At 51.8% G+C, this 15154-nt stretch overlaps 1 protein-coding gene across 7 annotated transcripts in view; it reads right to left on the bottom strand.

The window, feature by feature from the left end:
- ARMC9 (armadillo repeat containing 9) overlaps positions 1–15154 on the bottom strand; it is a 134677-nt gene that overhangs the window by 41590 nt on the left and 77933 nt on the right. For all 7 annotated transcript variants that reach the window (XM_069103261.1, XM_069103265.1, XM_069103264.1 and 4 more), the window contains 2 exons: positions 13576–13666; positions 12488–12543 (listed from right to left, as the gene is read on the bottom strand). In XM_069103261.1, the coding sequence (XP_068959362.1) occupies positions 12488–12543; positions 13576–13666 (147 nt within the window). The remainder of the gene's footprint in view (positions 1–12487; positions 12544–13575; positions 13667–15154) is intronic.

The raw sequence follows: 15154 nt of genomic DNA, 5'->3' as shown, positions 1-15154 counted from the left end.
ACCTGCCTTTGCTCAATAAGAAGAGGAGCTGAAATATGTGTTTGCATCGGGTACTTAGAATGTGAGGCCATGCATCCCCCCAATGGGAATGGAGGTCCAGATATTGGGGAGGGGTTCTGTGGGTTTTCTTAGAACTGTTTGTATAGGGGTATATACCTGTCTGCTTGATCTCTGTGCAGTGCCCCTCCCTCCCCCATACCAGCTTGCTCTGGGGTAGGTGATGCCCAACTCTCGTGAGACTTGACTAGGGAAATAAAGAGCTTCTGTTTTTGCCTTGGGAAGCCTCTGGTTTTTGTATTTGGGTAAGGGTCTTGTATCCCACACAGTAGGAACTGTTTTATTCCCTCTCTCTGTTTCTCCAGCACCCAGAACAATGCCTGACACACAGTGAGTGCTTGTGGATGGATGGACTGCTCTGGTGGCTCTGTGCTTTCAATACGTTAGGTGAGAGATGTGACGAGAATGGAGATGGTGGTTGACGGGTAAGCATGGCCTTGCTTCATCCATCCTCCTGAAGTCCCACATGCTAAGTGACTCGTCAGTGTGAGTACTTCTGGTAGGAGCCGGTCGCCCTTCTATGACTTTTCCTCTGTGATTCTTGGGAGTTTTACCACAGATCCTGCCCAGACTGGCCTGCCAGAGCTCATGGCACTAAGGTCTTCCTCTATCCCCTGAACATGCCAAGGAAGGCCCTGCTGAAGCTGCCCAGCCCTCTTCCTCTCCTGCTCACAGGACTGGCCTCTGTGACACCTTTCCCTTCACTTCTTGTCTCTGGGGCCATGGTGCATCATCCTCCTACCTGCCAAGGGCTCGTGGCTGGAGAAACAATCTTTTGATGTCACTGTGCTCCATGATTCACAATCGTAGAGTGGGAGTGGGAGTGGGAGGGGAGGAGTGTGAATGAGGGATGGTTTAATTTGATATTTCTGAAGGCAAAGGGCAATTTCCTGAACCCATTCTAGTCCACCTCCTCAATTCTGGGCTCTGCTCATTTTCCACCCGGAGCCCTGGTCCAGAGCGTACAGCAGGAGGGATCCTGGCGTCTGAGCAATGGGTGTGCACCATGTAGGTGGCTCCTACAGGCTGGAAAAGGCCAACTTCAGACAGAGACACTCAAAGACTGACCTGGCCCTGGCAGTGACAAGCTTAGAGAGCTGCTTAGCTCTGGGTTAGTAGGAGCTGTGGATGTGTACAGAGAGGTTTCAAGCCAAGAGTGACCAGCCCCAAAGAACCGAGCATTTCAAGAACATTCACTGGCTGTTGTTAGGGGCCCACTCCTCACTTCTGGAAGAATGACTTCCTCGAGCACAGGCGAGAGCCCTGCCGTGCTGGGACAGACACCATGCAGAGAGCATGGTTTTCAATCTTCTTGGGTCAAGGACAGAATGCTTCCTCTCACTTGTGTCTCATGCCTCGGGCTGAAAGCATGGAATGCCTGCTCTGTTCACCTTCATTTCCAGCTGCTTAGGACTAACTGCTTTTAGTCTTTTTGGCTCCCTTTTAATTATACCTTTCAAACACAAGCCCAGCCAGCAAGCAAGGTGGCTGAGCTCCTAATGACCAACGGCTCTCCAGAAACATGCCTATTTATTTTGCCTGTTGATGGGCTGTGGACAATGGTAACAGCCAATGCCAACTGGGCCAGCAAAGACAAGCTCCATTAGCAGAGTCCTGAGGAACGTGGCTGGCCTGAACAGCATTACCTAACACACGGCATTACCTCTTGGGTGCGCCGGGCTCTGAAGGAGACACAAACAAATGAGCCACAGAAGCCATCTCCTCTCTAACTAAAAGGGGCTTTTTAAACCAGAGTTATCCGAAAGACACCAATGCTGCATTGCACTTTGCCTTGACAGTATAAAGCAAAGCATCTACCTTTAAGGCAGAGACGACAGAACACTGAACATTGGACTTTTTGAAATAGCTCGTCAAAACTCACTTTATGACCATGATGAAACCTGATCATGTTAACAGAGAAAACCTTTCATGTGCATTTTGATGACATTTTATCCATCAAGAAGAATGCTCTTCAGGATTAAAGTGTAAAACCAATCCAGCATTGGCACCAGGCCCCAGGGGACTCAGAAACTGGTAAAGGGCTCATGTCCCAAAGTATCAGGCTCCTGTGAGGTTAGAAAAAATGGCGCTCTGTCCATGGGGGCCAGTGACCCAAGCAGAAACACACACAAAGCCAGAATACAAAGTGGGACACCATGACACCCTCTGGTTGGTCTTGTCGGGCTTTAAACTCCCATGCCAAGAAGCCCCAGAGACACACCCTGCATTCCATCTCTCCTAATGAGAATGGCATCAAGCAGTCTGTCCTGGGGTCACACAGCTTTTCCTGGGTTGGAAGAACACAATAACTTGGGTGTTAAGGAAAACACAAGCTGCTCCTATTTTCTGATTTGACTGTAAAGGCCCAGCCCAAGCACCAAGTGTGGGCACCAATGCACTAATACCCATGCCCTGCCTGAGGGAAGGTACTGTCCTCAGCACTATCGCCACCATCACCAACTTTTTATAGGGCACTTTAAGGCTGATAAGACATTTTCCATGTATCACCTCATTCACAACAGCTGGGAGAGGGAGGGGCTGTTATCTCCATTTTATAGATAAAAAAAACTGGGGCAGGCAAAAACAGTGACTTGCCTGGGATTGCAGGGTGATAAGTATCTGAGTCAGGATTTGAACTCGGGTTCTCCCAGTCCCAGTGCCTATGCACCACTAACGTGGCCGCCCGTGAAACTCGTGGTGAAAATCCTCCTCCTCAGGCTTCAGTGCCAAGCTGTCCTTGTGCCCTTCTGGCTGCTCTGCCTTGGGAGTCTGCTGTGTGTCTGAGGCCTTCCCTGGCACCCCGGCCTCTGATGTGCAGTCTCCTCACTCCCCAGACGATGCCCTCCAACAACTCTCCACATAAGCACTGGGGCTCAGGCCTCATCTTCCTGGGGGCTAGTTCCTGTCCTTGGCTGGAAGGAACATCAGAGATGGAAAGAGCTGTGGGGACCAGGACCTTTCTGCCCAGCCATCCCCTGCCTGGCCAGGCATCTCCTCTCTCTCCAGCATCCCCACATCTGGCTGACAAGGAAGCTTCCCTCTAACATCCTAGCCCACTGGGCCCCTTAAGAACAAAGTCACTGGGTGCTGAGTAGGGCCAGATGGGCCCTGGGATTCAGTGAAGTCCCCTTTCAGGATCAGACTCTTTGATGCTCTAAGGCAGGGGTAGGGAACCACATGTGGACCTCTAGGTCCTTGGGTGCAGCTTTGTGACTGAGTCCAAGTTCTACAGATCAAACCCTTTCCTTAAGGGGGTTTGTTCTGTGAGTCTGGATTCAGTCAAAGGGCCGCACTTAAGGATCTAGAGGGCTACATGTGAAAGGCTGCTGACCTGCCCAGTTTCCTACACCTTGACCTCCAAGACTCTTAGAGTGGGAAGGGTCCTTAGGGCCTTCTAGTCTTACCTACTCATTGTTTTTTTGGCTTTTTTTTTTTGCTTTTTGGAGGGCAATTGGGGTTGACTTGCCCAAAGTCACACAGCTAGTAAGTGTTAAGTGTCTGAGCCTGGATTTGAACTCAGGTCCTCCTGACTCCAGGGCCGGTGCCACCTAACCGCCCCACCCCACCCATTCATTCTACAGAGGAGGAACCTGGGGTTCAGAGAAGCCTTGACTTCTTCTCTGGAAGGGTCTGGCTTCCTGCTGCACAAGCAGGCAGAGGTGCCTGCTTGGGCCCACTTGCGGGCCAGCCTTTGTCTGAGCCTGGACCAGGAGGCTGTCAGAAGCCCCTCTGGAGCAGATAGCAGGCAGGCTGGCCCCTGATGAGAGAGAAGAGATGGAGGGTTAGCCTGGTGAGAGGGTCAGGAGGCAGCTCCACAGCTCCCGCCTACGGTGTGACCCGTCAGACCTCGCCTTCATGGCTCTCCTCCTCACCTCCTCCACTCCAGGACAGCCAGCTCCCAGGCTCATCAAAGCCTTAGCCTCACAGGGAGCAGAGCAGCCCCTTCATGTTCCAGAAGAAGAAAACAAGGCACAAAGCACAGAGACAAGGTGAAGGACAAGCTCAGTGAGGACCCCGAAGCCCTTAACAAAGGTGGCCACACGGCAGTCAAGACCATGGTGAACTGGTCAGTGAGCTCCTATCAAGCACCTTCTCCTGCCAGGCGCTGTGCCGGGCACCAGGGACACAGAAATAGGGGAGACCCAGCTCTTCTGTCTGAGCGAGGGGCTCCTGAGCTCGCCGACATGCAGACAGCTGGCTACCTCCCAGAAGAGACGGCCCAGGAAGGCGCTGTCAGAGGGAGGCATGAGTGGCCGCCCTGGGTGCTCTTGGAACATAGTGCAGACACGGAGAGGCTGCTGGCCTCCAACTGCATTTTGGCAAAGGGGAACGTGTCCTGTCTTAGGTACTCTGGGCTGGGCTAGTGCCAGTGTGGTGCCAGCTGCCGCTCTAAAACACAGAATCCAGGAGCCTCAGGGAGGAGCCCTGCTAAGGCTTTCTAGCCACGACTACCTCGGAACCATCAGCTGCTGGGTCAGAGTGGCCAGTGCCCCTGTTTGTGGCTGCTGGCAGCCCCTGCTGTCTAATCTGAGGTTATACCAAACATCTGCTGCATAGTAGGCTTAGCAGCTGTACTGAGTAGGGATTATCTTCCGTTGTGTGGTTTCTAGGACAGCCTGGTTGCTGTGTGCAATAGCCACCCCTCGGAAGGTCCATCTCGGCCTTAGGAAGGCCAGTCTGCACCTGGGTTCTACCCCTACCCCCCACCCCACCCCGACCCTGGCTACTCACTGCTTCTGAACTCTGCATTCTGACTAGGCCTCTTGGTGCCTCTTGCCCGGCTTCTCTGCATTGGGTAGATAGACGGTCCGCCTGAAGCGATGGCCACCACTTTGTTCCCTAAGACGCTGGCCTGGGGCCCTACTTCCTGCTGCCTCATCACTCCCAGGTCCAGCCAGCATAGGACTGAAGATAGAGAGCAGAAAGCCTCCGGGGACTTCCTGGAGTCCACACCCATCCTCTTACAGAGAAGGGGGGTGGGGGGAATAATAAAGATAAGAATGGCCAATACTGAGATGGGACTCTCAAGCTGGCAAACCACTCTTTATTTGGGCCATCTGATCTCATTGGTCCAGATCCTGTAAAGTAGGTGTTCCTATTAAGAACCCCATTACACTGAGGCTGAGGGGGAAGAGACCTGCTCTGGTGACAATCATGCTTAGAGCTGGAGCAGGGCTCTTCGCTGCTGTCTTTGGGCAGGGCCGCCTTCTTCCTGGTCTCCTCTCCTGCCTGGGGAGCCCCAGCCCCCTCATGCCCCTGGCCCATCGGCCTGGCCCCAATCTCCATTTTTTAGGATGCTGGCTTCTGAGAGGAGGGGCTGCAATCTTGTCCTGTGCACAGTGCCTGGCACATAGTACAAGCTTCAGACATGCTTTATCTGTCTGGTCGTCTACACAGCCTGCTGCTGACTCGTCTCATCTTTTTTGATAGTGCTGATCGCCGCCCCCCGCCTGCCCATCCTCCTTTCGCTGCTGATGGCCTGGCCAAAGAAGAATGATGGCTGTCCAGACGAATTTGTACGATCTCCTCTCGTTAGAAAACAAAAACTCTCCTGTTTCTTTTTTGTCACATCTTCTAGAAACCTTAGCGTCAAACTCAGGGCCCCACTACAGCCATCAGGCCCTCTCAAGCAACTCGACTGTGCCAGCAAGTTGGAGTCCAGCAATGGATGGAGACTGGCGAAGACGGGAGGAAGAAAGGGCCTTCCTTGTCACTGTCATGTTCATGGCAGCAAGGCCGGGGTCAGCGAACGGATGTGGCTGTGGTGAGTGGTTACTGGAGAAGAGGGCAAGCATGGGTGGCCTGACAGTGCTTTTGCTTTGACACTCTACAATATAACACAGCAGAGAGCATGCAGTGTTTAAGATCTGGGTCTGGAAGAGCCTGCAGGACATCTACTCCAGCACCATCATTTCCCAGATGAGGAAACTGAGGCCCATTACAGTAGCAGACCCGGGGCATTTCCACACTCCCATTCTGCTTTCTTTTATCAGGTTGTCCGGGGTTCCATCAAGACTCATTTTTTAACTTAACACATGGTAAGGAGGTCTGGGGGCCCCTGAGCAGGGACAGAGTCACCCAATCTCACCACTGGAAGGGACCCCAGGGGTCACCTAGTCCAACTCATACCTGACCAAGAATCCCCTCTGCCACACAAGCAAGCAAGTGGAGGGTGGCCACTCCTAGCTCCTCAAGGCAACTCATTCCAGTTGGGTCAGCTCTCATTTTTAAGCCATTTCCCTCATGTCAGAAGCAAAGCTCCACCTGTCCACACCCCCTACCCAATGCTCCTAGTTTTAGCTGCTGGGGGGAACCAGAGAAAAGTCATATCCCTCTTCCACGTGATAACCCCTCCAGTAGCCGGAGCCAGATGCCACAGCTCCTCCAAGTCTTCTCGAGGATAAACTCTCCTACTCCCTTTACCAAATTTCCCACAACTCCATCCGCTCACGAGGCCCTCTGGCCTGCCTCTTACACACGGATCACTGCCCTTCTTCAGATCTGCTGCTCAGAACTGAAAACAACAGGGCAGAGACTGAAGGAATGCAGGTAAGACCGTGGAACCAATCTCAATCATCTCTGAGAGGGAAGAGGCAGCAGCGGGCAGTGCGCCAAGGACGCTCCAGGCCGGGCCTCTGCTGGCCATGGGGGCTCCCTGGGTTTCTGCCTTCCTCAGTCTCCTCAGAGCCTGGTGTGCAGCAGGTGCTTCATAAATGCTTGTTGACTGACTGGTGACCCCTGGAGCACAGGAATCAGAATGAATGCACTGAGGAACTGTACTGGGGCCTGGCTGTGAAGCCTTTTGTGAGGGTTGCTGGGTCTGCCCCAGTCAGGATGCACTGTGACTTCAGTAAGGCCTTGGACTAGAAGAAGAAGAAGAAGGATTGATGTTTATACAGCACAGGAGTGGTTATGAGGCACTTCCCCTCTCTTATCTGACTGGAGCCTCATACCAGCTCTCCCAGGCTGGTGATACAGGCATTATCATCCTCTTTATAGCTGAGTAAACTGAGCCCTGGCAAACAAAGCAGGCCCTGGAGGCCAGGCTCTAAGTGAGGTCTTCGTGCTGCCAACGCCAACATTGGCCTCGGCTCAACAGCCGTATCCAGAAGGTATTGACTTACGGATTAACCCCTACTGGGGACCTGTCTGGGCCTCAATCGGCGCTTCCTCAGTGGCCCGAAGTCACAGAGGCCATGCTGACTACACAAAGCAAAGGGAAGGCTGATGTTCCAGATCAAAGGAGGCAAATTCAAACAGAAACAGGGTCATTAATCCATCCGGAAGGATCCTTACGGGCCACATACTGACTTAGTTTTAAGATGCAACACTCCCTATATTTTACTGCATTTTTACTCACTTTATTAAATATTCCCAATCACATTTTAATGTAGTTCAGTCCACACAGGAGAGTTGTGAGTCACAAGCGGCCTGAGGGCTGCAGGTCTGACACCTCTGCTCTGAATGACAGATGTGAGGTTCAGGAACCCACAAAACCAGTTAGCGGGGAAGCGGCTTCACAGCGGTTTGTATGACGGAGAACAGGAGCTTCCACATTTGGCCTGTTTCTCAGCGGTGCAATGGAGAAGGGTTTGGCTAGTAATTCTCCATCAGACACATGGCTCCCTGATGACGGGAGGAAGTGGAATACATGATCATGGCAAAAAAATAAAGATTAAAAATGCCAGATTCTCTGTGTGCCCCGGGCTCTCCTCACCCAAGAAGCCCATTCTGAGCTCTAGGGCCCCAAGACCCTCGCTTTATGGAGCAGGAAGACAGGCCGGCTCCCATTTATTTATGAATGGTGAGAATGCCCAATATCCTGGGCAAATTCTGCCATACCACATTCTAGTCACATGGTCCATCAGCCACCAACTGGCAAAGGAATGAAGACCAGCCCTGTGTGCCTTCTGCTGTAGCCAATCCCCATCCAATGAAAGAGTTGGTCAAACCTCCCCAGCAGCCGAGGCACGTGGGAGCTCGGTGCTGGCACCCATGGATTTTTCCCTGGGCTTGCCACAAGTGGCAACACCTTCAGTTTTAAATGCCAGGAGACGTTAAGAAAGGGGCGCAGCAGACAGATGATCATTTTAAAGTCCAATTTTTCAAATGAGAGGACTCAGGCAGCACTGAGAGGCCTAAGGAGCACGAAGTGGAAGCATTCATCTTTTAAATGTGCTTGTCCTCTCCTGCTCTGCCCATGGAAGAACTGCTTCACTCATGTCTCCATCACTTTTCATTCAATGAACTTGGCGCCTTCCCGGGGACACAGCTAACTGCACTGTCAGCCCCAGGCCTCCCCTTTCCTGCCTGTTTCCATAGAAATGGACCCTGGCACAAACACTGTTCACAAACACCTAGGGAACCCCAACACTTAAAAGCCCTCCCCTTGTCTGCCGTGATGTCTGTTTCCATAGAAACCGGAGTGGAAAAGAAGGCGGCAGCTGTGAGTCAGCCCCACAGGCTCATTCTGAGACCTCCCAGGGACAGCAAGTGCTTGAGATCCAGGAGCTGGAAAATGCAAGCTGAGCTGGAAACTGTGATTTCTTTACCGACAGTCTGGCATTTCAGTGGCAAGAGAGATACCTCACTGTGCTAAACACAAGGCAGCTGCCCCTCTCCGTAAGCCTTGTGTGTCCCCCTCCCCCCAAAGTCCTTGGACCAGGTTTCCCAGAAGCCTTTGAGGCATGACCAGGTCCCAGCAAAGGGACTCTACAGGCGGCCTGAGACGCGCTGTCAGGGATCCGGAGAGGCGTGTGAAGAGGGCTCTGCCAGCCTGGCTGGGGGAAGTCCCACCGGCAGCGCCTTGCTTCTCACTTGTCCAGGGAGGTGTGCCCACTGAGGTGGGTGCAGGCCTGCCCAGACTGGTCCCAAGAACAGAAGAGGCTATTGACTTACGATGTCCTCGGCTTAGCACCGAGCTCCATGCCTGCTGCTGTTTTCTAGTCAAACCCAGATCTTAGAAGCCAACCCTCCAGGCTGGGCCCCAGAACCTGTATTCAGCACTCAGCTGGCCTGGCTTCCCAAGTCCCGGCTGCTTGGATCTACAGGGCTTGCTGGGCTCATGGGCCGTGACTGGGCTCATGGGCGGGCTCGTGGGTGCCTGCTCCTCCTTCCTGTCCAAGCCCAACTGCCAGCTCTGCTCTCTTCTGCTGGGACCAATCCTGCTGCTGCTCATGGCAGCCTGGCCTCAGAGGCAAGCCAGGCGTATCACTGCCCCTGAGATTCCAGGACTCCTGGATGAGCTGGCCCTTCTTTGGATGGAGATACTGGCCCGACTACTTCAGTTTCTGTGGCCCTGCCATTGCTGGTTGGTTCCCTTACCTGGGTCTAGAAGCATAGCCCCAGCTTTACTGCCAGGGTGGAAAGCAACCCTGGGAGCTGACTCTGCTCCTTTCATACCATGCATGTGGGTCTCCTGGACTCAGGAAACTGGAATCTCCTAATCCAGCCATGGAGAATGGGAGTCTGGAAAAAATCTCTTCTCCTTGAACCTCAGAAATGCTCCTGAACTCCAAAAGCTTGTCCCATGTTCCTGGACCCCTGGGGTGGGGGTGGGGGTCACCAAGTGGCCAGCCACATGCCCACCTGTGTCTTCTGAGCTCCAAGAACGGGCCTCAATGGCTCCTGAGCTCCAGAGATCAATCTTGGCCAAATCACGGAATTTCCTCTAAGTTTCAAGGAGTCCAGGACCATTCTATGTCCGTCCCCTCCTCTCCACTCACCCAGTCTCCCCAACTTAGGCCTTCCTCACTTCTGGCCTGGATCCCTGCAGTCTCCCTGATGTGGACTTCTCCCCTTCTAGCCCAGGTTCTACGCCGCTGCTCCAGGAATGCTTCCGAGGCCTATTTCTGAGCATGTCATCCCCTGCCCTGAACTCTGGCCATCCCTGTCATGCCTTTGATCTTTGCTTTGGAAAGCCCTTCACAACCTTCCCATCCCACACTCTGCTCCTCACAGAGGTCACTCTATCTCCTCCTGCCCCACACCTCCTTCCTCCTCATAATCTCTACTTCCTGCACAGTTCTGCCCAAGGGGCACTTTCCACCGGAGCCCTTTCCCAAGCCACCAATGCTTCCCCCTCCCCCAGTCTAGATACAGATTTTGTATAGAGGGAGAGTGAGGTTGATAGTTTGGAAAACCTGGGTTCAAATTATGTCTCTGACATACCCAGTACTGACTGTATGACCCTGGGCAAGTCACTGAACTTCTCAGAGCCTTGGGTTTCTTTCTCTCCAAGACTCTAGAGCAGGTAGCAACCACACCAGAAGCTCCTTCCACTAAACAAATGTCTTCCGCCTCCCTTCAGAGAAAACCATCTTGTATGCATTTCTTCATGCACCTGCGGCGAATGGGAACTCCCAGAGGCCAAAGCCTCTTCATTTCTGTCTCTGTCTTTCCATCACTTAACACAGATACTGGCACTAGCAGGTACTTAAACTGTGCAGGACATACGAGCACATGAAAGAAGGCTCACAGGGATTAATCCCAAAAGCCAGTGTTCAGCCACAAACGTCAAACCTTCCCAGGACAAGGCCAGACCGCACAGAAGACAAGTGGGGGGGAAGGAGAGCTGCGCAGGAGCAGGGCCTGCAGGGCAGGAGGGGCAGTGCAGCTCCTGGGCCCAGGCTGGGCCAGGGCAGGCAGGATGTGCCCTGCTCATGGCCACTTCCCAAGGCATGTGCTCCCTAGGGGGCTGCCACACCAGCTCTGCCGTTGCTTTCCAAGTCCCTGCCCAGGATGTCAGTCCATCCTTCTGCTTCACGTGACCAGGGAAGTGAAGTCACAGAGGAAGTCAGCCCGTCCAACAGGCCTCTGTCCCGGCCTTCCTGGTGAGGGGACACTTGCCTGTTCCACACGTCTGACCCCAGGGCTCAATGATCCAATCCTGAATCCCTGCACTTGTCAAGCCCTTCCCATGGGGCCCCAAGCCACCTCAACCTTTGAACTTCATGGCCAGTTCTTCCAAACTTGGGTCTCACCATTCCCACCTACTGTTGATGCCCAAAGCTCATTAGGCTTACTCCTCATTTCCCATAGACAGCCCCCATTTTTCTACCTCTGTGCCCTTGATCATTACTGAACCTTATGTTTGGAATTTCCTCTCACTAGGTAGCTTTGCAGCTTTTAAAAGGCAATTCGAACGTCCCCTCCTGGAGGAAGACACCCCTAACACCTGTGGGTGGGGAAGGCCTTTCCTCCCTGGGACCTCCTCTAGCACTCTGTGCACACTTCTCTTATATGGACATTCTAAGGATGAATGTGCTTTGTCTTTGCATCATAACCCCTGCCTCACCTAGTGTTCTGCATACAACAGGTGCTTAGTATCTGTTATAGCATATAGGGACAAAGGCTGTGACAGTAAAGATAACCTGATGGTTAATGAACCTGGCAGCTGGCCCCCGGTTCCCTCAGAAGCCCGAGAGGCCAATCTAAAGTTGGAGGGCGCTGAATGACCACTCCTCAGGGACACCAGAGGAGCATGGGGCGGGCCTCTCTGCCCACGCACTCACCTGCTCTAGAACTGCCCAACTGGCAGCACCTCCCGCAGAGAACTTTAGGACAAAGGAGACGCAGACTGGGAATTCTCCAGGTGTCGATCCAAATCAGTGTGGCTGCCTCCCCTCTCCAGCCTCATGCACTGAGCCACAGAGAAGGCCCCTCTTCCCCATGGTGGCGCCCCACTGCCCCCCACTGTAACAGAACTGGTCTGTCCTCTTGACAGCCTCAGCATCTCTTTTCCAAAAGGCGCTTTCATGTCGTGATTTGGCCTTAATCTCCATATCTCCAACCCTGAATTAATCACCTCCCCCCTCCATCCCAGCCTTTACCCTTCATCCCAACCTCCCTGTTCCTGTGGAGGGCACCATGGTCCTCCCTGGCCCTCAGGGCCATCCTTGATGCCTTTCTCTTGTCCCCACTTCCCATATCCAATCTTGTCAAAGTCTGTTGATTCTCCCTTTAACACGTCTGGATTCGCTCACTAGCCACCCTCCCCTGGATGTGGTCTGCTTTATCCATGACCTTCCTAAAAGGTGGTGCCCAGCCCTGAATGCCTGCTTCATATGTGGTCTGACCAGGGCTGAGGCTCTCGTCACACCATCTAATAACCAACCCATTAGGGCTGTTGATTGCCGCATTACTCTAAGTAAGTTCTCATATTAACAAGCTTGTGGTCCACTGACACCCTCTGATCTCTTTCACATCCTGCCTGCGGAGACATCACTGTTCTGTGAGGCAGAATTAGCCTCTTTGTGAAATTTCACATCTTTGCATTTGGCCCATTGTTCCAACTTGGGGAGATCTTTTGGGACCCTCGTTCTCTACTTTCAGATCAACTTTCTCAAGAATAAAAATCCCAGGCCAGGATACCTAAAACCAAAGTTCTGTCACTGTTTTCTATATGATCTCAACAGCCCTTTCGACTTACTTCATCATCTTCCTCCTCTTCATCATCAGACTCGAGAATCGTGTCCAGTGGGTCTTCTAAAAAGCAAAAACAAAGTCAAGAAGAGATGGGAGCAGGGACCAGCCTTACCCACAAACACCTCTCTGGGCACTGGGCATCCTTTGGAAGCCCGCCAGCCCCGTCCTTGGTGCTATCTGCTGCACCCTCACACAGGCAGAATGAAGCAGAATCTCTTTTAAAACAAGGAACCCCTTTCTACAGCATGTGAAAAGAGCCATAATATCACCACTCACCAGAACTCATCTACAGCTCTGCCAAGGAAGAACAAAGGCAGTGATGGGACAGATGTAGGGAAGGAAGAAAGACCTAAAAGGAAGAGGAAGGGGGCCTGGGGAGTACCTATAGTGGGGTGAGTAGGTAGGCAGGAGCCCAGGGGAAAGGGTGAGAACTGGGCTGTAGAAGGGAGGAGGTCAAGCAGGAGCCAATGGGACAATGTGCCAGGGGGAGGTACCTGAAGCAGCGATGCCCCGGCCCAGGTAGCAGAGAGCTCCTCTGTACTAAGGTGAGTCAGACGCCAAAAAGAGGATTGGGGGTGCCAGGGCCTTTGTCCCCGGGAAAGCGCCCAACACCCACTCTGGGAACGCTCCTCCTAAGAGGAGGTGCCATGTTGGCACCATACTCTCCATTTCTTGAGTAAAGAAGCAGGAACTCCCAACTACAAATCTGCCTCCCCTAACAGGACAGTGTTTGCTCCAGAGTTATGGCATGTCAAGGGGCCTTGGCCTCTGCGCTGGATGGAGCTGACTCACCTCCTGCCCAGGGCCTCCATGCTATGCCCTTCAATACCATGTGTCCATTTCCAGGGATCAAAGCCCTGATTCCCAGAGGGTAGCTTTAATGCTCTATTTTCCTCTTTGAAATCTTGCAAAGACATAAGAATTAGAAAAAGAAATCTTAAGAAAACTTCAAACCGGACAAGTTATGATAGCTTCTGGTTTGCAATAACCCAGCCAGCTGCTTTTCTTAGGAAAGTCTTCCAGTCTACATATAAGGCTAAGGGTCTTTCCAGCACAAGGGAAAGCATGACAGGCAAGCCGGTTTCTTCTGACCTGAATTAAGTTGCTTGATAATAAATTCAATCTGGCGAATCATTTCAGCATTGCCTTCCTTGATGAAACATCGAAGGATTTCTTCCATTCCCTAAATGCATTGGAGAAAAGGATGGTAAGAGTTTTGGCTTTTTCTTCGTGAAGTAAGCCTGGCTTCAGTAGGGTATTTACATCTGTCAAAGAAATGATTTGGTTGGGAAAAAGTACCAAGTAAAAATTTCAACCATGTTGTTAAGCCCCCTCAATAACCTATAAATGAAAAAAAAATCTGCTTTCAGTTTAAACAAAGACCCTGATCAGTCCCGTCACATTTAACCCCTCTGGACCTCAGTTTCCTCATCTGTAAAAGGCGGGTAGACTAGACGGCTTCCGACACTAAGCTCCTAACTATTGCTCCCCTCCATCCCATCCTCTCCATTCTCACTGCCACCACCTTGGTCCATGCTCTCATGACGCCCTTAGAACACTGCTCTATCCTCACCAGGTCACAGAAGCATTACAGGGTTATGGTCCCAGAGCTTGAAGGAGCATTAGACACCCCTGATTTAGAGGCAGAGTTCTTTCTCTCAGAGCCCTGGGGCCCTGACTTGACTGGATGTTGGCTGGTGATGTGTGGTAGCCTGGGGGAGGGGGCTGGCTGTTATGGTGGGTGCCCTGACTGCTTTGGGGGGGGGGGGGGGGGGGGGGCAGGGCTCTGTAGCTCACTTGTGCAGAATCACAGATTGCCCTACCTACTTTTAACTCAACAACACTCCCAAATGAACACATGGCTTTAACAGATTCCTGGAAAGATGCCTCAACTTGAGATAAGGATGGCATGGGCATTAGCCAGCAGCCCAAGATTTTAAAATCAATGATTTCATCATATTTGACAAGAGAACAGAGACAGAGACTTGAAATTATCAAGATCATTTGAAACATGCGTTTGGTGCCCAGTGCATGAAGCCATGCTTAGCAGGACCTTTTAAAACTAAGCTATTGTTGCCCCCCCAATCAAGTAATGCTGTCCGCTCAGCATTCAGCACAGTACCCAGCACACAGTAGGAATTTTATAAATGTTTACTGACTGACTACTTTAAAAATGTGGAAATAAACATTTCTAACCTGCTTTTTAAGTGTCTAAGTAAAGCTTGCAGTGGGTTTGGGGGAGCCATTTACTAAACAAAACAAAACAAAGCATCACAAGACTGGTGGATGGAATGAAAAAAGAGCTTTCTGAGTCAGTGGCCAAAGCCAAGCATGGGCCTGGGCCAGTGGTGGCTGCCTGTTTTTGTGGAGTAGTTTTCCATTAGGACAGCCCTCATGACCAAGAAGGGGAAGAGGTTGACCTCATTAACTGGACCTTTGAACCATCACTGTAGAATAAAGTCCCAAATTAAGATTTTCAAAAATAAAAAAGCGTTTTTAATCCCAGAGCCCTTTCTAAAATCTTATCATTCTATCTTATATAATACATTTTTGTTAATACTGTTTTTGGTGAGAGCAAAAAGGTTTTGGGGAACCATTAATAAAATAAGCCTTCCAAATATTATTTACTTCCTATTTATCTCATGTGGCAACTAGGTGGTGCAGAGCCCAG

This window comes from Petaurus breviceps, unplaced genomic scaffold (assembly GCF_028583685.1).
Source record: "Petaurus breviceps papuanus isolate PSGF00001 unplaced genomic scaffold, PetGlider_PUasm1.0 567, whole genome shotgun sequence".
Lineage (NCBI taxonomy): Eukaryota > Metazoa > Chordata > Mammalia > Diprotodontia > Petauridae > Petaurus > Petaurus breviceps.
This window is presented reverse-complemented; position numbering and strand designations above follow the sequence as displayed.